The following is a 27,774-nucleotide window of genomic DNA, read 5'->3' as shown; positions in this document are numbered from 1 at the left end:
CGAATAGCTTTAGTCCGCCGAAACTGATTCGTGAGTTCAAAGAACGAAAACAGTGAAAATATTCGTTTATAACAAAAGAAGTTTATGATTTCCTATAAAATATATTTAAAAAACCTTTAAAAATGTAGATTTCTCAAATAATTTACACTGATACACTACACATCAAACTATTGTTCTTTTTTACACTAAGAATATCCGTTTCTAGAGGGCTATGAGGTGTAACACAAAGTGCGTTAGCGTGAAAATCAGATTTTTAAACAGAATTTTGTTATGGCTATCCAGTCTAGATTTCTTATTCTTTATTTCAGAATGTTACGCAGACAATTAACACTTAACAAAACCAAATTATGTAATTACGAATGTACAAAACTTTCCTCTTTGTTTGAACTTTTTCTCTTTGTTTTCGTAACTTATGATTGAACAATATCAGCCGACGACTGACCTATCAAACGAAAATGGCTGCTGTTTTTAACCTTCGTCCCAAAATTCTGGGAAGTGCAAGGTTATTAGTTCAAAATAAAGGAATTTTGCAGCTTTTCAAGTAAGTGAGTGCCTCTAAGTACACCAGTATTTCTGAAAATTTATTCTTCAAAATAACATATGTAAATCGTAATGATGTATAACAAAATCCCTGTACCCGAGATTAAAGCTATGGTTAGATGTATAATATGATTTGTCTATTTTAGTATTTAATTACTCTTCTGGTGTTTTCAATTGAATTATAACAAGGGAATTTTGTTGTACTATTATAGTTATTAATTAGGCTCAGCTGAATCCGCCAGGGAATGAGAATTTTTGTTCCAGTTGTACCTTCTTGAAATCGACTTTTCTGACTGTCAACAACGTTTCTGTAGTGTTTACTGATTTATTTCTGCTGAATAAACATCCTTGCATAGTAAATTATAAAAATAAATAAACTGTCTAGTATCAATGTGATTTAGGCACCACTGTATGGGAGAAAATTGAGCTATCGAATGGTAGGCTATATGGAATTTAACATATTTTCATGTATAATTATATTTCTCAACCTTTTATTTCAACATTTTTCAGTGTACACCTAGGGGAGACTTAAATAAGCAACATTATAATAAAGTAATAAAAATAAATCCAACTTTATCCTATATCTACATGTTAAGTGATACATTACAATACTCACCACTTGCCTGGATAGCAGTGAGCACAAGTTTTTCTCCTTTCCACTTTTATAAAATACAAAAAACGTTTTGTACAAAGAACTCAAAGATGGTCTGCTAGTGTTTCTCCCCTCAACTTCAAAAACAATCAAAATACAAGTGTAGGTCGCATATTAAAGTCTAACTACCTAATTTTGATTATTTTTGCCTATAAACAAACTATTTTTTGGTTTGTCACATGTAATACAATACCAATGTCAGAACGAGGCCGTGTCTTTCTGGTTATCACCAAAGATCTAATTTCTTTCAGAAAATATGATCTGATTTCTAATAATAAGGTTTTACCATCAGTTTTCATCATTTAACTAAGTACGCTGAGTCACATTACCCTTCACTTTTAAACATGGCAAAAATCCAAGGAAGAGAAGAGAATAGAAAATTACTAGATTTAGTCATTACAGTCTATAATTACTACAATACACATTCAAAGATCAGTAGACCCTATATATACATATACATTAAATTGTATAAATGGCAATAGCCTTATTTAATTTCAATAAACATTGAATCACAAAAAGTACTGAATGTACATCCTAATATTTGGAGAAAACATGTTAATTATTGAAAATATTGAAAATAATTATGTATAGATTTTATTTATAGAAACATTCTTCTATTTTTTCTAATAAATTACATACTAGTAAAAAAACTTTAGTGTCATAAAATCTTAAACTTAACAATAATTGCGAATTAATTTACGTTATTCTACAACTTTTATAACAAAAATATTATTTTCATAGGTTGGCAGTACTAACAGCTGTTCAACAATCACAATTACGAACTCTTTTTGAATATTTTATATTGAAGTGTCATACTGATAAGTGCCGTTTCAATTTTCTAATGAAGAATATGCCGACATAATGTTCTGTTACGGATATGCTAATGGAAATGTGGAAGCTGCTAGAAGTGAATATCAGGAAAGATTTCCTGCAAGGCGGATTCCGAATGCGAAAACCTTTTCTTCAGTGTTTCAGTTTTTAAGAACGAATGGATCATTTCCAACAATTTTGTTTTCGGTTGAACGGCAGGCACATCATCGCGTTAACGATGAACTTCAAGTGATTCAACATATTCATCGTAGCCCGGGTACTAGTACGAGGCGAATTGCATATCGCACTGGTTTATCGAGAAACAAAGTGTGGCGCATCTTGCGTAAAGAGAGACTTCATCCTTTTCACCTGCAAAAGGTACAACGGTAATTCTAAGCAATATATGGGTCAACCTCGATTTTTCTCATATTACAATATAATGTTCCAATAGTCAATTAGAAAAGGAAATGACTAGAATTTCTTGCCGGAAAGCAGTTATAGGGAGCAGGCAACCGCCAGACGGTCATATATTGCTTGGAGTTACCTATAAGTGATCAGGCGCACTGACGTGATCTGGGCTTCAAATTTGGAACTACTCGAGTTAATTTTTTTCTAAAAGAGCAAGCAGCGCAAAGCGCTGCGCAGCGGGCAGGCATCGTGCGTGATTCTTTTTTTTATTAATAATTTCTGATAAATTGTTATTACATATTACAATATAATGTTGGTAATGTATGTAAAACAATTTTAAACACATAATTACATGCTGGAAAGTAAAGTAAACCAATATAATCCGCCCAATACAAAATCTCCGTAAAAATCTGGTAAAGGAATCTGTGTCATTCCTTTGGCCTGAATCAATTCAGTATATACGAAGATCACGCACGATGCTTGCCCGCTGCGCAGCGCTTCGCGCTGCTTGCTCTTTTAGAAAAAAAAATTAACTCGAGTAGTTCCAAATTTGAAGCCCAGATCACGTCAATGCCCCTGATCACTAATAGGTAATTCTCGCGGTTGCCTGCTCCCTATAACTGCTTTCCAGCAAGAAATTCTAGTCATTCCCTTTTCTAATTGACTATTGGAACATTATATTATAATATGAGTTGCCTGCTCCCTATAACTGCTTTCCGGCAAGAAATTCTAGTCATTTCCTTTTCTAATTGACTATTGGAACATTATATTGTAATATGAGAAAAATCGAGGTTGACCCATATATTGCTTAGAATTACCGGTACAACATTTGCTGCCGACAGATTACCCTTTACGGTTAAACTTTTCTCATTGGCTTCTAGACAATGCTGATAGGGTGAAATCAATTTTATTTACTGATGAAGCAACTTTCACGAGAAACGGGTCCTTCAATTGTAGAAATAGTCATTTATGGAGCGAAGAAAATCCACATGGTACCGTAGAAACCTTTTTCCAACACAGATTTCACATTAATGTTTGGTGTGCCGTTATTGATGACAAAATTCTAGGACCATTCGTTTTTGAAGGAAACCTTACAGGAAATATGTACGAACAATTTCTGAAAAATGATTTACAGGCTCTTTTGGAAGATATCCCTTTACAAAAAAGATTAAAAATTATTTTCCAACACGATGGTCCAACTCCTCATTTTTCTTTAGTAGCTAGAAATCATTTGAATGCTAATTTCTTGAACTGGATTGGGCGTGGTGGACCAATCAACTGGCCACCACGATCGCCTGACTTATCGCCTCTTGACTACTTCTTATGGGGACATATCAAAGCTATGGTGTGTAAACGTAAAGTTGATACCAAGGAAGAATTACTCATTAGAATTAGCAACGCATTTGACAGTATAAGAAACAATCCAGACATAATTCGCAGAGTCACCACAAATATTTTACGTCGAGCAGAGTGCTGTGTGCATTGTGAAGGAGGGAATTTCGAACAGTTACTAAACTAAGGTTAGTTATTTTGTTAGCATTTATTTTTTTTGCAATAGTAAGTGAAAATAAAAGTTTATAAAAAAATGTACGTTCAGCAAGAAAAAAAGTGTAACTGATTTTGTCTATTCTTCGTACGTTATTTATTTAATTAAAAATTGATTTTCTTAACGTTTACGTATAATTTTTATTGGCTTATTTTTCATCATTATCTTAAGAAATTAATTCTTTACAAGTTTTGTTAAAGAATTTTACGTGTTTGTTACACATTTAACAAAGTTAATCTACTTGAAACCTAAATGAAACTTGTTTTTGGACACCGAATTTTGCGTATTTCTTCAGATATCTTAAAAATTACTGCAGCTAGAGATCTGGTACCAATTTTATTCAATTTTTCAGTTCAATTCGCATAATATACATTAAATTTTACGTCCTGGGTAACGCCCAAAATAATTTAATAGGGTTCCCTTTTAACGGTGGCACTGAAATCTGGGTGAAATCTTTCACCCTGTATAGCTCGCTAACTAAGCGTTTCTGGACCTATGTGTATATGAACTTTTTCGTTATTTTCACCGTAAGAACAAGTCCTGACAGTTTCTCCGTTTCTTCATGGGACACCCTGTATATATATGTATAGGAGACTACACTGGGCATTCATTCTGTAAATCATAAATCTCACCCAGTGTGGGTTGAAATAATACTTTTTTATGTTAAAATATGCATTTGGTTTTGTTAGAAAAAGATAACAACACAAAGTAACAAGGTCTGAGTAAAAGTCCTTTATGTAAGGAATTTTTAATTTTATGATATGATTTGTTTTTGTGAACAGCTATTGAATTGAATGGCTCAAAATTATTATTGATTTTTAAACACATCTTTTTAATGGTCATACAAGGCCGAATCAGTATCATAGAGTGAATAAGTATTACTTGTTGCTGGCAGTAGTACTGATATTTTATTTATAAGTAGAAGGATTTTCTGAGTCTGATATTGAATATTTTTGTGATATTAAGAATTTTAATATTACTATGTACTGAACACTCTTTGTATGTCACCAGAAGGTGACACTCAAAATACATAGGTGATCCATTTCTAATTTACTTGATTCATCCAGTGGTCCTGAAAATAGTGTTTAAGTTTACCAACAGTATATTTTGCAAAACTGCATATGTCTAATAAAAATATATTTACCGCTTTTGTGATCAAATTAAAAACAGAGCTAAATCAATCGGTAATGTTGCACTTTTTTTCAGTCCTCATCGTTGTGCTTCTGAGAAATGGTACCCAGATGTGGAGTTCATGAAGGAGCAGGAAGGGATCTTCCTCACAAATGATGAAGAATTGAAAAAATGGAAAGTAGTAAGTAAATTATGAAAAAGAGGGAAGTGAAACTTTTGGTCTTGGTGTTTACCTCCTCTCTTTAGGATAATTTTTTACCCATTCACTGAGGCTCACCAAGGCGTAGAGCTCTGTCTCATTTGGGCTTCTTTAACAGTGGTCATAAAATTTGTCAAAATTAATTAGTTTTAGCCTTACTGACCATTTATTACTTTAAATTTGAGTTCACTTATAATGACTTATATAAAATATAAGATTTTACTAAAAACATCACAAAAAAGTTGAATTTATAAGAAAAATCTTGTTTAGTTTTTTTTATCTAATAATGTTGTCTACAGAATAATTTTTTTTTAATTCAATCATTAGTCAACAAATGACCAAATTCAATAAAATCACTCCAATGCCCAAGGTGTTAAAAACTCGTTTGAAACGCTTTTTAGTTTCATAAACATTTTATAATGTAGACGAGTTTTTAGCATATGATTGGAGACCACCAATAAAAAAGACAGACTGAATCTGTCCCCGAAATTGGGAATCATTGGAGAAATGAATGGATGTATGTAAATTTGCAAATTGCCTGTTTGAATGAGATCTATTGTGGGATGTATGACAAATTTTACCAAGTAAAAATTTGACTTTTACCATGCGTTGTAGAATGTTCCAGCAATAAAAATCTGATTAGATTTGTTTTGATAGTAAGGAGTATCACTTTTTTGAATACATATATTGGTATTATTTGAAATATTGTCTAAAACAGTGAACCTAAAACAAATCTTATACTCTATGTAGGAGTACAGTCTGAGGACTTTAGCTACACATGTGACCTAGAGTGTGTGGTGATAGGGGGGAGGGGTGGCGGGGTACCGTTATGTGCTGCGTCCAGAAAACATTTCCCGTGACTTATGAGTAACACCCTTCTTTCAGGAATTTTATTGGCCCAAATAACTCATCACACTCTCTAAAATCAGTCTGTTTTGTGACATTGCTGAGTGTGGTGGTAGCTTATGCTTCACTTTTACCGATAATGTCTGTTGAGTTAAAGTCAAAGTTAGAACTATTCATATTCAGGCTCGTGAAATTGTGAGTAATGCTTATGCATTTATGAAGGAAGAGGCAGAATATCAAACTGTTAAAATTCTGTTGTCAAAGGCTTGCCGAAAAACTGCTGCAGCAACTGGAGTGTCAGAGTGAGTTGTGACTCAAATAAAATAAATAAAAGTGAGCTTAAAAAGTTGAAGATTAGTAACCTGTGTAAGCCATGTTTTACTACACCAAACAAAAACCGTTAATGATGTAGAACATTTACTCATTTAGATGACTTCGATAAATGTGTAGTGAGAATACTAGTGTACAATTTCCATGTTGAAGAACATTGAATATTGACTGCAAAACTATTGAGGGAGGCGCTAAGGGACAAGATAAATTTCCAGGGTTGTGAGAAAAGTTTGAGGTGGGTATTAAAGGACCTGGAATTTACTTGGAGGACAGCAAACAATAGGAAATTATTAATTGAAAAGCCAGAAATCCAAGAGAAAAGGATAACATACTTGAGAGCGTTGAAAAATCACAGGGAGCAAGAACGCCCAATAATTTATTTAGATGAATCTTATATATTATCACGAATCCAACCAAATTTGGTCTGATGGCTCAAATGAAGGGTTACACATGCCGATTTGCAAGGGCGAGAGACTAATAATTATCCATGCGGGTGGAGAGAAAGGGTTTGTGCCCAATGCTTTTACCTGTTGGAAAGCAAGCAACAACAGTGGAGACTACCACGGCAACGTGAATGGGGACATATTTACGAAGTAGATAAAGCAAAAAGTATTACCAAATTCAGTACTGGTAGTCAATAATGCGCCTTATCACATACAGTATATTGAAATAATTGAAAAAGCTCCTACTTCTAAAAGTAGGAACCAAGATATGAAGGTGTGGCTTTCAAAAAACGGAATGCCATTCTGCGACGATATGTTTTTACCTGAACTCTACAAACTTGTGCAGCAATATAAACCAAGGCATGACTGGTATGCCTTGGACGAAACTGTTCAACTAGAGAGTCATGTCATCTTACGACTTCCGTCTTAACACCCAGACCTCAATCCCATTGAGTTAATTTGTTTGGGCTGAAGTCAAAAGTTATGTGGCTATGAGAAATACATCTTTTACTATGTCTCAAGCTGAAGCTCTATGCGAAGACAAGATATCAAGTATGGGTGCAGAAGAGTGGTCAGTAAAGTGCAAGCATGTAGAGAAAATCGAAAAGGACTATGCAGCCGCAGAACCCCACATTGACAATATTATAGGATCCCTTATTGTATCAATTGGTTCGGATACAGACAGCAGTGACAGTGATAGGAGGACAATTTGAGTGGGATTGAAAATGAAAAACAATCATTGTAATTAACATTTGTTATTAGAAAATTATATTTATTCTAGCATTTTAATTAACTAAATATGATTGAAGTGATTGTAAATTAAATAATAAGAGAATACCAAATAATAGCAATAATAGGACTTATCCTTGTTTTTAAATAATAAGAGAATACCAAATAATAGCAATAATAGGACTTATCCTTGTTTTTCAGATGTTGTACGTGGTTGTTTTTTAGTGTTGTTTAATGTGTCTTTGAAAATAACGTATTTGTCAAATAGGCAAATCGAAATCGTAAGTTTAAAGTTGTTAAAGAGATTATTGCGTTTTCATCTTAGCGGCTAGCACTTAAACGCAACCCGCCACACAGATAGCGTTTATTTGTTGAAAGGATAGTATTTGGGCTCCACAAGCACAGCTAAATTCCTCCAACTGTACATATTACAATTCATAAAATCTGGAAATTCTCAGTTATCTGTAAACGTGACAACAACAAATCATAACCTGAACAGTTGTTATTTATAACTGTACCGGTTGTAAGCACTACGTAACCACAGGCACAGGTTGGTTGCATACTGAGTGTAGGAACATACTTGATGCCAAGATGTGGCACTATCTCCGCCCATTGCCGTGCTATGTCAAAATATCTGTTACTTTCTGGACAACCATCGTATTATGAATCATGAATTATTCTACTATTAAGTAAATTGAGTAATAATTGTTATTTTTATGATTAAATCTGTTGGGCGTGTATTTTGTAGGGTGTGTGGATGCAGTTTTAGTAAAAGTTCTATGTTCAACAAAACCAAAACATACATAAATAAAAAAATAAACAGCATATAGACCTAATTTCTGTTTATTCAACTATTTCTTATACCTGATGAGCGTTGAAACAGGAGGAACTGTCAAAGTGGAAACTTTAAATATTGTTTAAATTTAGTATTAATTATTGGGTTCACAATTTTTAGAGAGAGAGAAAGTGTAATTAAGATGAAATCAATATAACTGGTGTAAATTTATAGTTTGATTTTACAGAAAAGTTGGGCCAACAAATTTCCCTATCCAGAGAAGACGGTGAAGAACTTGGCTCTCAACTTTGGACCACAGCACCCGGCAGCCCATGGAGTGTTGCGACTAGTTCTAGAGCTGGATGGAGAGGTAAAACATCTAGTCACTATCCCTATACTCTTATCCCGGGTACATTGTAATAGAGATTAAACTTTAAAGTGGCGTATCTAAGTACATCATTAAAGAGTTGGTGCACAGACAGACAGAGAGAGATGGAGTGCCCATTGACTTTCATCCCAAAATCAATATCAATAATCAATGGTTCTTCCTTGTACCAAGAAGTCTCTAGCAGCACCTATGAGTCAAGAGTTATCGCACATATGGTTGGACAATGATACAATTTTAAGAAGGCCCAGTGGGGTCCTTAACCCTTTGACTGGTGGGGTCTTTTTTTTCAATAAGAGTGCGGTAAAAAGTGAGTATTTTAAAATTTTAGATATTGTTTTTTATTTAGGTAATTTGGGTTTACTGTAGTAGATGTTTTATGAAAAACACTTAATGAAAACGTTTTTGAAGTTCTGTTTTTTATTTATACAGAAATTAATCTAATTATGCACTAAAGCTATTATATTTACAAAATATGAGAATAAGATAAAATATTCAGTATTTTCTCATAAACATACTAAGGTGCAGGTTAGGTACAAGTTAGTAACAGCACACAAGTCTCTTCAGAAATCTTTGATAGTATGAAATGCGCGAAAAAATTCCCGGCGCTGGTCTATCTGCACACGTGGCATGCTCTCCTCGGCTTGCCGCTTGTCCTTACCTGTAGCAGGGATGATGGTGGAAAAATTGCTGAGCAGTGAGTTTCAGGGGACTATCATAGCAAAAATTCTTCTGTAAGTATTTCTTGCTTTATTTTACGTAATCAGTAATTACAAAAACAACCACGTTTATTTACTTATGGTAAACGCAACAAAATGTTTACAATCAAGGTAACTGGTAACATAACAGTGCAAGGTCACAACCTGTATTCACTACACAAACAGAAATAGAATCAGCTGATTACTTTGAACAACTGATTGAATACCGTCAATTGGGTCTGAAAGAAATAAATAAAAGAGCAACTGCGATCTAGTGGGAACGAGGGAAACTACTTGAAAGTGTTTCTTATTGATTCCGTTAGATGGCATTAGTATTCGGGTTAGAGATTAGTCATCACGAAACATTATTGTGAAAACTGTTTAGCACCATTATAGCGCTTCCCACACGGTTATAGGAATTACCGCGTGCGGCACGTAGAGCACCCCCGAATTTATTTCGGGATTACTTGTCAAAGGGATAACAATAGAATCTAATAATGCCACTGAAACATATAAACACTCTTTTTGTGGCGGGCTTATCAAGACCTCAATTTTCTGCGAGGGCTGGTCAACGGCGATATAGACTGTCCTGACTTGCTGGGAACATTGACTTTCACTGTGCCGAGGGGGGCTCGCTCAAAGTCTGTTTTCAGTAGGCGTTTCCAGCCAACTAATTATACTCAAAACCACTGCATATCCAGACTCCTGAGGACTGGCGAAGCGGCTTCTTCCTCCGTCAATTTCTTCGGGAATTCTTCTTTCCGGATGGATGCTATTGTTTTCCTGAGAGACTGGAAGTGATGCGTGGGTCATGAGCTATGTAGTCTCTGTTTTACAATTAATTCCTATCTGTTAAAATATCTTGATTTTGTTTTTTGTTTTGTTTTATTGTATACTTATTATCTATTGTTGGTTTCATTCAGATCTACTAGTAAATTTGTAAAATTGGTGTTGTACCGTTGAAATAAATAAATAAATGAAACTGTTTGAATTTTGATTAGTAAATAGTTTGTAGAGCGTTAAAGAGTTTTATTTACTGCAGATCAGTTGTAGTCCAGGAGCATAAAAACTTTAACATGCCATGCTGTATTTTTATAATGTATGTAACTTTTGGTAGAATGTTCTGAGGGCTGACCCACACATCGGACTGTTGCATCGTGGAACAGAGAAACTGATAGAGTACAAGACGTACACACAAGCGCTCCCGTACTTTGACCGTCTGGACTACGTCTCCATGATGTGTAATGAGCAGTGTTACTCTCTAGCCGTTGAGAAACTCCTGAACATCGATATTCCCCTCCGTGCAAAATATATCCGCAGTAAGTTTACGTTGCTTTTAAAGTTACTTTTTTATAGAGGTCAAAATAAGATTTAACACCTATATTCAGATTTATTATTGCTAAAGTATAATTGTATTAATATTGTTAATTTCAGTTTTAAATTTATTTTTATGAAAAATGTTGATTTTCTCCAATTTATTTTCTTTGTTTGAAGTAGATAAATGATTTGTATGAATGAAAGGACTTTGTGCATTTCTCATTGTTATATGTTACAAAAATGAACACTATGTTTTTAAAACTGAAATCTGTACTCTTCTTTAGACATCAAATCTATGGTTAAGCATACACAAAAACAGAATACAAAAACACAGTAATCATTAAAACTCCATATTTTTAATTTTTCAAAATTCATCTAAGCTATAAAATGGATTCTCCAACAACCAGGAATAGAAATTATTTTTAAAATCTGTCAAAGGGATATGAGCTAATTTGTCTTTCAACAAAATTGTAAACCTTCAAGATGCCACAACATGGGTATTAAGGGTTTTACTTAACCTAGATTGTCCAATTTCAGCATAATTTTTACTACGCGTTTTATGGCTATGAAATTCATTTTAAAATTTAAGTAAATTTGTATTTTTACGTATATAGATAAATAAATCTTATATATATATATATATATATATATATACATTTATAACAGTTTGGAATCGCAAGTCCTTGAAGTGTGGTTTACAATGCTCTCTCTAGGCTCACATTTTTTAAGACCTAATAGCCTTCTTTTGCAGTAAATAATATTTCTTCAATCCTAGAGCAGTTACCGTACAGTACTAGTCCATATCTAAAAACAGATTGGAAGAAGGCAAAATATGCAGCTCTAATCCAATTTACTGGTATTATATCATTCAGTCTACTCAAGAGATAAATAACTCGTGACAGACTTTTATTTAATTAATCAATGTGTGCTCCCCATGTCAAATTTGTGTCTATATTAATACCCAAGAACTTTAATATGTCTGAGAAACCATCATCCAATGAATCCAAATTGTGTCTAAGATTAAATAACTTTGTTTAGTTTTGTCCTTATTAAGCAACAACCCATTTGCATGAAACCAATTTGGTGACAAACAAGATGACAATAGTTGTGAGAAGTAGCGGACACCTTCAGTCTTGTATGTTTGTCTTGATCTCAAAATCGTAGTATATGTCAAAATTTTGTCAGTATTATAAGTATTATGATTCACTCTGCAGCTTATCACAGTCAAAATGGCGCTCTTGACTCAAGCACCAGAGAGTGTACAAATGCCAGCTGGTGAGTGAGTGTAAACTGCAAAAACATGACTACAAACTCTTGTTGTTCTTTTGACTGTAATAGAAGTTTGTTAAATCACCTTAGGCATATTTTTATTCTGATTTTTAACGTTTCTTTTATTGTTTTAAGTTTTTGAGGTTTCCTAGCTGGCCATGTTTTTTTACATTAACAGAACATTGACATCATTTTGATTTGTTGTTCATATGTTGTATTTATATTTTTAGATTTTAACCCGTAAAGAGGACCAATTCCAGTTATTAAAATATTGCATTTTGTTTTTGTGGCATATGTTCATGACAATTGTTCTAGTCTATACATGTAATTAAATAAAATTAAAGAATTTTTTTAAATTCTTTGACTCAATGGTAATCTATGTGAAACTTTTGCCTTATTGTTTAAGCTAACAAATTATTGTAGCTTTGAAAGAGTTAACCATCAACAAAGAAAAGTATTATACAAAATTGAGTAAAAACCTCTAGATCGAGGGTGGAGGGAGGGTATTAGATCTTGAGAAACAAATATGTGGTCACATAGGCTTTTTTTCCCCCTTGGGGCGGCCTACTGCCACGCACTTAAGCCTCACAAGCTTTTTGCGCACCCCGGAAACACACCATGAGGCCCACCAGTCTACAACTTCAGCAGTTCCACAAACCGCCGAAAACAACCTGTCAGGTCCTCCTGGGAAAATTCACCACCCCTGTCCAAACTACCAAAGATGGCATATCGCTCCCTTGCTATTGAGGGGCAATCAAAGAGCAGGTGCTCAGCAATTTCCTCCTGCTCATTACACCTTCTACAGAGCGGATCCTCCTGAAGGATGCCGAATCTGTGAAGATGCTTCCTCAGGTGACCATGCCCCGTGATGAGACTTGGTCTTATCAATAACCCGAGAAGACATTGATCACATAGGCTTACTTATCACGTAAATATTGAAATATTTAAATGGTTTTTTTCATCATTATATTATAGATTATATTATTATAATCATCAATATTCTTTTCAAAATGGAAAATCACAAAGTAAAAAAAGCTGGAGATAGATCACCCACTTATTTGTCTTCATGTGATAGCATGCAGAATAGGTGAAACTGACAATGTAACCTGTAAAATTTAATTTAATTGAAATTCACTTTCTGAAGTTTGAATCTCCCTAATTAGGATTAATCAGTTGGCATTTTCTATCTTGTAAGTATAACTAATAATTGTTACTAGTTCATAATTCCTGCACTATATATTTTTATTTTTTCAGATACACTGTACTGTTACTAATTAAAAGTAAATGAAATCTTTTCTAGCTCTGTTTGCGGAACTAACTAGGATATTGAACCACATTATGGCCGTTGGCACTCATGCTCTTGACATTGGAGCTATGACACCTTTCTTCTGGCTATTCGAGGAACGAGAGAAGATTATGGAGTTCTATGAACGAGTATCAGGAGCGCGGATGCACGCTGCTTACGTTCGACCTGGAGGAGTCAGCCTGGTATAGTTATTTTGGGTAGCTATAGGAAGATTATGTATAAAAACCAGATTCTTAAAATTTTGTTATGATATACTTATTGTGAGACTTGATAGAAACAAGCAATTTCCATTGCAACATATGATTTGATTCACATGTAAATATGTACGGCATGAACAAGGTGTTGAAAAGTAGTAAACAATCTCTATTACAGTAAAATTAATGTAGTTCATTTCAACAACACCAAAAACACACACACCAGTGTGTGGCAGGTGCAAACACTGTATTGCGTCAGCCAATGAGGCGAGACATAGCAATCGCCAATGTTGCTGATTGTTAGTCAGTTGGTCACAGTATTTACTAATTGTTGATTGGTATTAGCATGGACATACTGCGTAGGCCGGCACGTTACATTGGCATGACACTGGCGTTGTCCACTTTTTGAATCTCTTATTCCCAGCCAAACTAAACACTGAAGGATAAAAATTTACAAATAAAAAAGAACTTTCCGTAATCATAAATTGCTTCATCAATCAATAGAAATACTTCCTCACAAAGTTACTATTTCTTGTCTTATCTATCTATGTCTTATTGCAAATATAAGTATATAGATTGTAATATTTTACGTTCCCCTTAAGCAACCTGTGCTCTTTGATATGCTTCACCTGAAATTTCAAATATTATTCTCAAAAATTTCTTGTTGAAAGTGCAGTTTTCATTGATGCCAGGTTTATAAAACTCTTCAGTGTTAAATGCAGGTTTGTCACCACGTCGAGACAATGTTTTTACAAGGATAGAATAGTTTTTTATTGATCAGTCATGTGTCTCTACTCATGCCGCTTGGAACATGGATTTAAGGAATTACCTGGCAGAAGATGGATTAAAAACATATTAACCATTAAAATTCTTCAGATTAAAAAGTATTTCGGAGAGGTTCTTTACATCAGTGAGGTTTAAATTGAATGTATGTCTCATAAACATTTGTATATTCTTTATCTTCAAAAATTATTTTTAATTTTAACCCTTTGAGGACCATCCAATTTTTTACTTGAAACACTCAAAAGTGCAAGCTATTTCAATTCTAAGTCTGTTTATAAGAACCACACTTTTCTTGCACCATTGTATAGTTATATTGAAATTGCTATGATTTTTTACTTGTTAAAGTAGGAATAAAAACACTTTTAGTTAAGTAACCAATAAACTAGAGAATCAGATCCACTAAATAGACATCCTAAATGTGATCCTACAACAAAATACAGATTAAATGTACACTTTTTTTTAATATTTAGTTTTTTGATTGAAACAAATTTAGTTTAAATATCAGAATCTCTATACTGGTTTCTTAAATTGACACTAACTTTCTTAGAACAAAACCCATAGTTGGAACTTAAGTTTAGTCAGATCTTAAACCATGCACAACATGTTTTTGTTTGTTGTTTAACAATATGTCAAATACTTTATTACCAAAAAATACTTAAAATTACACAAGAACACATGGAAACACTTGAGATATGTTTACATTATATCAAACAATGGACTAAAACTACCGTCATCTTCACATTAGTTGGCAACACAGTGTTACATAAATTCACTTTCACCGAGATTCTCATCATTAACAACACTTCTTGTTGTGTTTTCATTCAAGAATAAACATGAGCAATCTATATTATTATTAGAATATTATTATTATTTTTGGTGTATTTTATTATTAAAATGAAGCACAATTTAATAAATATTCCGGATGGTAAAAACACCTGAAAGTAAATAAACTCACAACAAATGAAACTCTCAAAACATCTGACTAGGTCATTGGTGAATGTATGACTGATTTCATTGTAGTTTTTATACTGATTTCATGTTTGAATTTTATTATAAGTTAACAAATAATCACTGAGCTGTTTGTTTACAAATGGACTGACGTAAAAAATTTGCAATGTACTTTTTAAGACTTTGGCACTGAGTTAAAAAAAATCAAGATTTTAGTCGAAATTTAATGTTTAAAAATTTAGAATAATTTTATTATTTATATCTTATAGTTACGCAAAAAGAGGGCTAACAAATTCTTAACACGTTTTAATTTTTAAACTGTTGATGCAGGACCTCCCTCTGGGATTGCTGGAGGACATTTATCACTTTTCCTCTAAGTTTGGAGAACGGCTGGACGAGACAGAGGATCTGCTAACATCCAACAGGCTGTGGATCCAGCGGACACAGGACATCGGTGTGGTCAGTGCCGAGGATGCCCTCAACCTAGGCTTCAGGTCAGCTGCTATTAGAATATGATGGATCTTTATTCATTTTACAAAGTTTTCGGTAATTGCAAGCCATCAGATTTTTCCATAAAAGAAAATGGTATTTTCAGTTTTTAACCAATATTAACTGAATGGGATGAACCAGATACCTCAGATTTAGGCAAATAAATTTTTGAATAAATCCTGGGATAAATCAGAATTTGGTTGTCAAGGCTAAAGTACAGCTCAGAAATTGTATATCATTAGTTGTAATTCCATGTCTCTCATAATTTTGTTCACCACTACACCTACATCTGAGGCAGAGGCCATAACAATAGTATTGTCCAGATTTTATGAAGGATTTTAAATTTGTAACTTTATATTTTTAATTTAAATTTTTATCTTTTCCCCAACTAGGACACAGTTTCTAATTAATACATTTATTAGTGTTTTAATATGAGTCTATAAGTCATATATTTGGCCATTAAATACATATTTGTACAATAGGCTACGTCATACAGATACATACAAATAAACGCAATTAACAAATACATATACAACTACCTACAGACACATAATATGATGTTTAAATTTAGTATTTGTATAAATGGCAATAGCCTAATTTTATTTCAATAAATATTGAATCCCAAAAAGTATTTGCTCCGCCAGGTCTGTGTATTTATTAAAGTCTGTGATATTTCTGTATATAATTTCTGAGAGCTTGATGATTTTAGTGTAAGCTGAGCTTTTTCAATCCAAACTTAAGTAAAGTATTTGAAAATTCTTATTAATAATTTAAATAATCTATTACCATCTAATTATTCTATTAAAGACGTAATATATTTCATAATATTTCATAAAATTACCAAAACTATTGGCAACCAAATTGGAAATTGTTTAGTTGTAAATTTACAATTAAATAATGAAATTTATAATGTAATAGAAAAATAAATTTATATTTTCTGTGTCTATGTTCATGTATCAATATGTGTCCATACATGGATGTAAGCTGCTCAGTAATAATGATGGCAAATGTATGAAACCCTATTATCCTTTCAAACCTTCTATCAGTCCATAACAAACTTCAAACAAAGAAGTAAACAGGTGATAGCTAAAATGTATTTATGTTGTACTTTTGTATGTATGAATATTTCCGTTACAAAAATACACGTGGCTTTATATCTCAATAACTTTTTATCATAATTAGTGGTTGCTTGAAATTTGTATTTTCAAAAATTTCACTTTTACAATACATAATATAAGTAGTGAAATATACAGTATACTTTTATATCGAATAAAGAAGATATATTCATAGAATGTATTATCTATAAAATTAAAATGAAATGTAGAATATTTGAGGTTTAGTTCTTAAAATATTGTATTGAATTTGTGCAAGTGTATATAAAATGAGCCTGATAATTTTGGTGCACTTGGCTATTCAGTTAAATAATCTGCATTTGTATTTGTACATTGAGGTACAGTAAATATTGTCCAAATTTCAACAGATTAAATTCAACAATTTAATACATACGTCATAGATTATCTAGGTAAGTAATAAATCCAAGATTTCAATCTATAAATCTAAGATTAAATACTTTGGGCCGACATTTTTCAAATTTTTAGTACCATTTAATTGAAATGTCTAAAATTCTTCCAAAAGTATAAAAAGGGTTTTTAAGCAAGAAGTCCTTTAACAATAACCTGAAATCATTATGAATTTTTATGCCTCTAATTTTTGTTGGAATAAAATATTAAAACTATACTGTTGTAAATGTATGTGGTTTTTTTCTTATACTAACTTGTGATTGTGCAAAATTATTTTATTTTTATTTCTTGCGTTATAACAGTGAATATTACTGTGTGTTAAAAATGTACTTAAGTTAATGTTTACATATAAAATACATTTATATATATACTATAAACTGGTCATTATATAAATTTAAAATAGCTCTTAAAGCGCTTTTTGACTAATTAAAAGTTTTATCCAAGTTTTCATAGGATGTACCTCCATACACACATAACCCATCATTATTATGTACTATTGGTTTATATCCAAAGTGTTATTGAGATTAACTCAACTTAATTATGTCAGTATGGTTATTTTATATTTTTATTTACCAACTGTTATTTTTATTATTGCATTACTATTTCGTCTGTGTATTGTTTTACTCTGTTAAAAGTTAGATAGATCGGACAATTAATAGGATTTTTAACACTTGCCATCATTATTATACATGGTAAATATTACATAACCATGACAAATGTCTGAAATCCTAAATTGTCTTTTCAAATCATCCATCGTCAATAACAAACTTGAAACAAAGAATTGGACAATCAGTTAAGTGTTATCAGAGTTAATTTTCAGCTCATGGTTTTCCAGAAGTTTATTGACTTCATTTTAATGCGGTAAACCTCATAGCTTATAAACCATTTCTGTTGCAAGTGGAGTAATGTTGCGAGGTTCCGGCATCAAGTGGGATTTACGTAAGTCCCAACCATACGATGCCTACGATTTGGTGGAGTTCGATGTGCCCGTTGGTTCCAAGGGAGATTGCTACGACAGGTATACATTATACAAACTATAAATATTTTAAGATTGTGTGTATTTGCTACTGAATAATATTCATATTCCAGAACCACTTTTTTCACTTGAAAATACTAATGATGTTCCAAAACAATATTTCTATTAACAATGGTTTTTTTAGTGATTGCAGTTTGAATCCAATATTTGTATTTTGTAATATTAATATTAGGAAATAAATAAAGCTGTATGCTTTTGTATTAGAATAGAGAGAGTGCAAAGGGGAAATTAAATGTGGACTTTTTTCCTGTCCGGTCCTTTGTGAAAAACTGTTCTTCCTGTTCAGTTTTTCTAAGCTGTTCCAAACCTATTATGATGATGTACAGTTTCCACATAAGAATCATTGGCTTAATCGGACCTTATTAACCTTCAACAATCAAAGAATATCTTTTCTGGGTAAACCATTTTTAATAGAAATCTGGTGTGAAACACACACAGCATTTGTTTACTATGCTGGTAACAGTTTCTTTGTGTGACTTCCACGTTAAAATAATGATTTTATTTTTATTTTTTTAATTACTTGTTTTGATGATTTTCACATATTGCATACAAGAAAAACTGGTATCAATTTACAATAACGTGACCATGGAAAGGTATGTTCATTTTTTCCCCCTGAAAACTACAATTTTTCCTGAAAACAATAGTGAAGAAAAAATTCGTCGGCAACGAAAATCAAAGGAGTTACGATTTTTTGAAAACTCTGTTTTTTGACAGTATCTCTGGCAATTTTACTGAAATGATGCTGACAAGTACGTTAATTCTGTCAACGATGCCTGCCCGCTGCGCAGTGCTGCGCACTGCTTGCTCTTTTAGAAAAAAAAAATTAACTCGAGCTTGCAAAAGTCGAATCCCAGATCACGTGATGCCCCTGATCCTTAACCCTCCAAGTGTTGTTCGACAAAATTTTGTCGGTTATTTTCCATTTTTAACGCAATAATGCCCGAAAGGCATCAATATAATACAATAATATACTTTCCCCCCAGTTTATATGCACCTGTGATAATAATACTTGGCTATAAATGCCCAACCCATGAAAAAAAAGTCCATTTTTTCATGGTCACGGTATTGTAAATAAATACCGAAAAACTGTTTTTATTATTCTGAATATTCTGTAGTTCCTTTGGCCTTACTCTTATGAGTAAATAAAGTAATGATGTTCCAGAATGTTAGTTGGGTTCAATCCATTATAATTTACAAAGCAGTTTTTTTTTAATAAAAACCCACCTGAAGGATTGATACATACACACATGTATACATATATTTGTTTATTTATATACAGTGCTCAAGTTAACGAATGTGCCAGAACGGAATTGTACTTGATGGCATGGTACTTCACTCTAAAAAAAGTTAGTATTTTTTGGAATGCGTGGTAAACTTCCTTTTGCAGCTAATGCATAACAACTGTTTTTGGCCTCATATTTAACCCTTTTGACCCGGGAGAAAAAACTATGTTCTCTTAAAACTGCCACGCCAATTTTATGAAAATCTCATAAAACTGCTGCATGCTCACTGCTTTGATTTTGTACGTTTTTTTATAACAAATTATTTTTCTGATTTCTACTCAGGCTATTGTAATGTTTCTGGTACCAAAATTTGCAGAATTAAAATTTCTAACTAAATAAAGAATTTTAAAGTTTATCAAAGCAATTTAATAATTAGTATTATATGTTTTTTAAGTTTATAAACTTTTAAAAATGTTAAAAAATAACTTTTAAGCCTTAAAACTACAAGAAATAATAAAAACTTTACCATGGAGAGCCAAATATTTCAGTTCTGCATTTAATTAGCTATAATATATCAAAATTTCATACCCTTAGGGGAACAAATAATAATTTAACAATAAAATAAAATAAAATTGTTATGTGCCAATTTTTGGAAAAATAAAAACAAATACAAATCACTCACCAATAGCATCAAAAGGAGTTGCAATCATTGAACCAATAAAGTTTTTTTCACTATTATTAAGTCACAAAATCTATTTACACATTTTTATAAACACTATTTTATATATTTACAATTTTTTTTAATCTGGTAGGCCTAATTGCAAATGTGTTTGGGCAAACACATTGGATGGCAGCCCTTTTGGCAAAGAGAACAGACAGTTCTAGATCTATTTCTATTACTCCTGTTACATTTGGTGCCCTTATCAGAACAAACCCAACAAGTTTTCACTTTGTTACGGGGTAATTTTATCAAAGAAGAAAAACGTCCTGCCCTAGGGCTACCCTGTACACCACTATCACCTGCTCCACCAGCTGAAATGTTATTTTTTAATGCTAAAAAAGTCAAAGACTTTTAAATAGATGATTTATATTGATTACTAAATCACCAATAAACTACAAAAAACTATAAACCTAATTAAATATATATTTCTTGAGCCAATATACTTTATTTCAAAACATGAAATTGGCGGACACTAAATTGTCCGCCCGTACGTTTGGCAAGTAACTCGGCGGACAATATATTGTCCGCCCGTACGCTTCGCGTAGTATTCGGTGGTCAATATATTGTCCGCCCGGGTTATAAGGGTTAAACAATTTGCCAGGGATAGCTGCAGGACCCCTTTTTTTCTAGGAGGAAATCCATACACTCTCGGAGGTGTTACACCACCTTTAATTCTAGGAATCGAGTATCGAGCACTGTATAGACAAACCATACCTGAAAAGCGTTTTTTAAACATGTTAAAATCCAAATAAAACAAACAAGAGGGCACAGACTTAAAAACAGGCTCTTTATACAGTCCGAAAAGAAACTGTAACTTTCATTAATATAAATTAGTAATATTAATAGTTATATAAATTAATATGTATTGTTCATAATGTGTGTAAACAGCATAGACAATAGACACTAGTGATTCAAATGGTGCCAGCGTTGTGTACATTTGTCAAATGGCATGACAATGGTTATCTGTGACAGTCTCCTATCAACCACTGCAGTTATTACAAGTAATACCCTATTATATAGCGATTCTTATGTTATAATAATAATATATTTTTGAACAGGTACCTGTGCAGAGTTGAGGAGATGAGACAGTCGCTGAGGATCATTGAACAATGTATCAACAAAATGCCACCAGGAGAAGTCAGGACGGATGACATGAAGGTGTGCAACCCATCAAGAGCTGAGATGAAGGTCAGTTACTAGGTTTTAAGGCTTCAAAAATGTACACTTTTTAAAAAACAGACAAATCTTATTAACTCTTAAAAATCCCTTTTTTTGTTCTCCTAGGACAAAAAGCTTCTAAATTGCACTTAGTCCTATAAGGGCCTTATCGCTGCTTCTGGAGTGACAGGATATCCAGGATGGGTAAGGTTAAGGGGTAGGGGCCGCCTCCTATCGAGATCCATGAGGAAGAATTAAGGCACTACATCTCAAAGTCATGTCTCCCCGGAAGAAGGGGAGGTCAGCTCTGAACCAGCCCCCAAAGCAGGCAGGGGGTGGCACACCCTTGTTGAAGACTAGCAAGAACCTCTAGTACTTAGGGAATGAACCCCACCAACTCCAAAAGTCATCTCCCTCAGTAGACTAGACCTATTGAATTACCCTTGCATCCCAGAATCTTGATTTGCGGTTAGTGATGTGCCGCTCCTAGACATCCATAAGGTTGCCTAGATTTAAGTGACACATCGGTTTTTGCTGTGCCCAGTGGTAGGTTCAACTGCAAGGTTTAAACCAGCCAGAAGTGATCCCTGCCGGTTTAAAAACAAAATCTCTCATTGGCGTGTCATAGACATTAAGCGTGTGTGTAGTCTCATGGGAAATATCCGACCATGAACATCACTTGCCGGTAGCAATGTTACTTTATTTACAATAATATAATGTAATCCTTTGGACGCGAACACCCCACCCATCACTGCCAATATCCACGACAGCTGTACTACTGGAGACCGCTAAGACCTACTTTTACATTTTTACAATCCATTATGTTTCACTATGTAATGTCATAGGTTTTAGGCAAATTGAATTAGTTTTATTTTTTTTTGTAACTAAATTGTTTATACTATTGAATATACCTAAATATATGTTAATTAACAAACATTATTATTTACTTTTTAACATAGCTATGTCGAAAAGAAACTTTCTCTGCACAATATTTAACATTTGTCTAACAAAGCGGTAGTAAACAAATTTGTATAAAAATTGTACATAAAATTGTTTTATATAATACTCTTCACTATTGTATGGTGATTTTTTTCACTACCAATAGTTATTTTTAGAAATTTTCTTAAGGCAAGTAGAAAAAACCAGTAACTACTCATTTTTAAATGTTGCAGAAAATATTTTAAAATATATACATTTGTTCATATCACATTTTAATACATTGTTTAGGACTATGTTTTGATACTTTTCTTGTAGGTTTTGAAAACATATCCTTTATTTTCTCACCTTTTGTTGCCTTTGGTTGTACTTACTCTGTTGCAAACAGATCAATTCCGTTAAATGATTTTGTCAATTAAAAATAAACTGCTGGGACAATTTTAATCTACACTACCAACTTGATAATTGTGTACAGACGGCCTTATTTACTTCAAAACATTCGGAACAAACTTCAAAATAGGATGGTAAATCAATGTTTTAATATATTTTTGTGAACAGCTGATCAATGGGACATAGGTGTTTTCCACCTGAATCTTGGCCGTCTAACCAGTCAGACGTTAGTGTTCTTCAACTGAAACTCATTGTTACGGTCTATCGGACATTGTTATCGAAATGGTTAATATATTAAAATGATGTAATAACCTATAATGATGTAATAACCTATAAATATGCATACAAATATGGCAGTAATCATCTAAACTACAATATTTATACTCTGTACAATCATTTTGCCTCATCTAAACGCATCAGTTATTCAAATTTTATAAATATATATATATATATATATATATATATATATATATATATATATATATATATATATATGTATAGTTTGTATGCAGATGGCTACTTTAAGAACTGCTAATGGAAATATCTTTAAACAGTACTGTTGTCCTTGTTTATTGAATGTTTTCATAGCAATCCAAAGTGATGCTATCTAGTAGAATTATATTTAAAGTTTTATCAATCTCTTTAATGACAGTGTTTAGTCGTTTTACATCACAATTATTCCCTCCAACTTTTGTTGCTATCTCATAAAACTATTGGAAATATTTATAAGTTTCTGTAAATACTGTTTTTTGACATACTGTTACTTTGTTTTTACAGTTCATTGTACAGTGTGTACTGTTATTTGAATATAACAATACAAACAAACATTTCTTTTAAAAGGAGTCTTCGTTTGTATTTAGTTTACTTGGTAGGTTTAAAAAAAATATTAATACTATAGAGAATTAATTGATATTTAAAACTATGTTTAATATTTAACGGTTTTGTTCAAAAAGGGTTGTTAAAATAACAAAATCAAAATTGTTCTCCCTGGTAGCAAAAGTTTTTAAGAAATCAGTCCAGTAGCGTCAGAAGCACATCACAGTAATTCAACTGGGAGAAGGTTAAAATGAAACAACGTAAAATAAAAAAAGAGAGAGTACAGGAATTAAAATAAGCTGTTTTCTATATTATTTAAAGAAAATGCTTTTTATTATTAGTAGATATAACTATAGCAAACATTTGTTATATCTATAGTAGATTTAGATAATAAAATAATAGCTTTTTCTTCAGCAAAACATCTTTTCTTTCACTTGGCTCAATTATATTGCCATGCTACGACGTATTATTTTATTTATAAATAATTAAAGACTTCAATTGGTCATAGACTAGAGCAAGCGAGAACCTAAAACATTTTCTTTTTTTGAACAGATAGCCAGTTATGTTACAGGAGAACTGAATTGAAAAAATGTATAATTAATGTGAGTGCGTGTGGCTTGCAGACATCAATGGAAGCTCTGATTCATCACTTCAAACTGTTCACACAAGGCTACCCAGTGCCTCCTGGTGCCACCTACACAGCTGTTGAGGCACCCAAGGGTAAGTTAGTACACATTCAATAAAGTGAAATGCTATTAAACCTTTTTCCTTGAAATCTGAGACCTCAAAATTGTTATTATGTTCAAGGTCGCAGTTTCTAGTCTGTTTTATTGCTTTTAATTTGAGGTTTTTTAATTTGAGGGGTAAGGTTAGAGAGTAGGGACTGCCTCCTATTGAGATCCATGAGGAAGATTAGGGCACTACATCTCAAAGTCATGTCTCCCCGAAAGAAGGGGAGGCCAGCTCTGAACCAGCCTCTCCAGTCAAAGTAGGCAGGGGGTGGCACACCCTTGTTGAGGTTAGCAAGAACCTCTGAGGGAACAAACCCCACCAACTCCAACAGTCATCTCCCACAGTAAACTAGACCTATCGAATTGGCCATGAACCCTAGAATCTCAACATTTGCGGTTAGTGATGTGCCGCTCCTGGATACCCATAAGGTTGCCCAAATTGAAGTGACACATCGGTTTTTGCTGTGCCCAGTGGTGGGTTCAATTGGAAGGTATAAACCTGCCAGAAGTGATCCCTGCTGGGTCTGTGGTGTTGGTTGGTATCTTATCTAAATATATGTCTTGCTAGTCATCAGTAATATAATTAAATATTATTTTACAAATTTTATTCCAACATCATGCAAGATCGTAGCTTCATTTAGCTACACTGCAGCATGTACCATTAGCAAATTTCCATGTCTCTGTGAAGTTTTTCTATTGATTGATATGAGAATATTTTGCTTTCTTCAAATAAACTAAACAAGTTAACAATAGGGTACACACTACAACAGATTTCTGAATCACACAATATCGAACAGCGTTGATTTGAAAAAGAAATCTTGCAGAGCATGTATACAAACCAATTGCTAATGGTCAAAGCGCAATGGCACACGCTTAAACAAGTTGCTCAGTACCGGGGTAGGGTTTGAGTGTAGCAAGGAACTCAACTGCATGCCCCCGTTCCCTCGCGGTGGTTGTTGTTACTAGACAACATGTCACATCACAAAACTGCATAGTTTCCAACATCTTACTCCTAAGTTATCATAATGTAATTTTCCAAACCTGCTGTTCAGACTGAGTGAGTCCTAAATTAACACAGACTAAATTAATGAGGGTTTATTGTACAATGTACTGAAAGGTTTGGCCCCTCTTGTTTACAGGAGAGTTCGGAGTGTATCTGGTGTCTGATGGCAGCTCCAGGCCGTACCGGTGCAAAATCAAGGCCCCAGGATTCGCTCACCTCGCGGCCTTGGAGAAGGTGGGAAAGGGTCACATGCTGGCAGATATCGTAGCCATCATCGGTAAGCCTTAAATAAATAGTTATAATATAATAATATAGTTATAATAAATCCTGTTCTTCCTTAAATAAATAGTTTTCCCATACAAATTTTTTGGCAGCTAAATCTGTTACGCCAAGTGTTTGAAATCTTTGGTGTCAGGAGTTATATGAGTAAACATAAATGAAGTCATTTTAATTTCACTCAATCAAGTTTAGTTGTTTTAAAATCTGCTGTGTAAAATAAAGCGCAGTTCCAAATTATAGGTAGGTAGCCTCGAAGAATCTGTTGTTTCCAGAGCTTTTGAAATCTATACTAACTTATTGTGGCTCTTTTTATACCATCATTACTGGTTATTGGATACAATCTGCAGCTTTTTATATTTTGGTGTAATTAAATAATAACAACTTTTCTTTATCTTTCTTCTGAAAGTTAAGTCAGATTTTCCTTATGCTTGATTAGTCATGCATGTTTCACTTTAGCACACAATGCCTTTAACACCAGGGAAAATGTGTTTGTTTTCGCAATTTTTATAATACGCATTGTCAATGTATTACCATGATCTTAACCATACTTATATGGTTGGAAATTTCATATTTTGAACCATTGTTATATTTATTATTGCATTAAAACTATTTGTTATTTGTCAATAACACTGTGATGTAAGTAGCGTTTGAAAATCATAATTTCACTGTTGTATAAAACTACCAATTTGGCAAATAAATATCTGCTTAGATCTGAAACAAAAAATAAAATAATGTGTAAATACTGGTAGTAAAAAAATATGTTTCACATTGTTTTTTTTGCCTTGTACTTTTAGTTTATGATATACTTTAATGGAAAGAAATGTTTGCTTACAATCTTAGTGATGAGTTTTATAATTTAGGAAGAACTCCTTTTATTGGTTTTTATTTTATGTTAAGCCTCATAACTCACATTTTTGTTTATAATAGTTATACATATTACAAAAAAACTAGTTTTTAGTAATCATGTGAAATTTGACTGAAGAAAGGCCGTTTCAGGTTCTTTATCCTTAAAGTAATAAATTTTCATACTGCAATCAACCCTTCATAACACTTTTCTATCAATTTGTAAGCAATAAATTGAAATATATTTTTAATTAATCAACACTTTTTTTGTTACATCTGATATAACTCTTTCAGCCATTACAAAAACATGATGGGAAAACTCAAAGCAATTGAGAATTGCTTTACCTTTGAATTAATTTTACTTTCGTCACCTTGAAAGCAGTAATGAAACTACCCATTTTTGTGCCTTTCAACCCTTTAAAAGTTTTTTCTAAACCTCTTCCATAAATATAAACGACTACAACATTTTCCAATATAGTTTTTATTTTGTGCAAGGCCTTTCTGAATCAAAGATTCCATCATCAGGCACAAAATAAAAACTATATTGGAAAATGTTGTAGTCGTTTATACTAGTGATAGTACAATAAACCTTTTTTCCAATGCTCCAAGATTCTACACTCTTCCATGAGAGATCCTTCATGTTACTTTTAAGTCTGGAAAAAGAGAAATTGTGTAAGAGCAAGATCCTGTGAACAAGGAGAGTTTCTGGACAAAACTGTCCCGCAGACAGTCGGGTACATTTCATAGTGAAAAAACCGGCCTTCAATACAGCAAATATCTATCGTGTTGTATAAACTGGAATATTGGATATGCAAATTTCAGAGGTTAGATAAGTGCAACTGTACTGTATTAGCAAGACTGAATAACTATTGTGCAATGTATTTTGTATGTTTCAGGTACATTGGATGTTGTATTTGGTGAGATTGACCGTTAGATGTCATATATGACTCCACTCATGAAATAAAGTTATCTGTTTAGTAAGTAATGTTTATTGTATATTCCTTTTGTAAATATTTAAAGCCACCTTGGATTTTTCTTTGTAAATACTAATTTTACCTATTCTACATAAAATGTGTATCAGGTTATTTAATTAAACAGTATACTCCAAAACTATACTCATGTCTTGAATGTTTTCACCTGCGTTTTAAGATATAATGAAAGGAATAGGAATAAAATTGGGCCAAACACCAATCAATGAGGGACGCTAAACATTAAAACTGGCTCCACAGAGAGCAGTACTTTAATACATCTTTTGACAAGAGTTAAAAAATTTCAATTTCAGTTTAACCCTTTTCACTCCGTGATTTTTTTAAGGTATAT

General features: G+C 32.9%; 1 protein-coding gene across 1 annotated transcript; it reads left to right on the top strand.

The window, feature by feature from the left end:
- The first annotated feature begins 392 nt into the window (after positions 1-392).
- Positions 393-27,569, top strand: LOC124363069 (NADH-ubiquinone oxidoreductase 49 kDa subunit-like). The gene is made up of 11 exons (XM_046818153.1): positions 393-541; positions 5,163-5,268; positions 8,657-8,779; positions 10,610-10,811; positions 13,379-13,566; positions 15,640-15,803; positions 18,217-18,336; positions 21,357-21,486; positions 24,222-24,318; positions 25,469-25,609; positions 27,351-27,569. Exons 1-11 carry the CDS (start codon positions 456-458, stop codon positions 27,386-27,388), a joined length of 1,395 nt encoding a protein of 464 aa, XP_046674109.1. The 5' UTR covers positions 393-455; the 3' UTR covers positions 27,389-27,569.
- The last annotated feature ends 205 nt before the right edge of the window (positions 27,570-27,774 follow it).

This window comes from Homalodisca vitripennis, chromosome 5 (genome assembly GCF_021130785.1).
Source record: "Homalodisca vitripennis isolate AUS2020 chromosome 5, UT_GWSS_2.1, whole genome shotgun sequence".
Taxonomy (NCBI): domain Eukaryota; kingdom Metazoa; phylum Arthropoda; class Insecta; order Hemiptera; family Cicadellidae; genus Homalodisca; species Homalodisca vitripennis.
The sequence above is the reverse complement of the archived record's forward strand: the minus strand, read 5'-3'. Positions and strand labels throughout refer to the sequence as shown.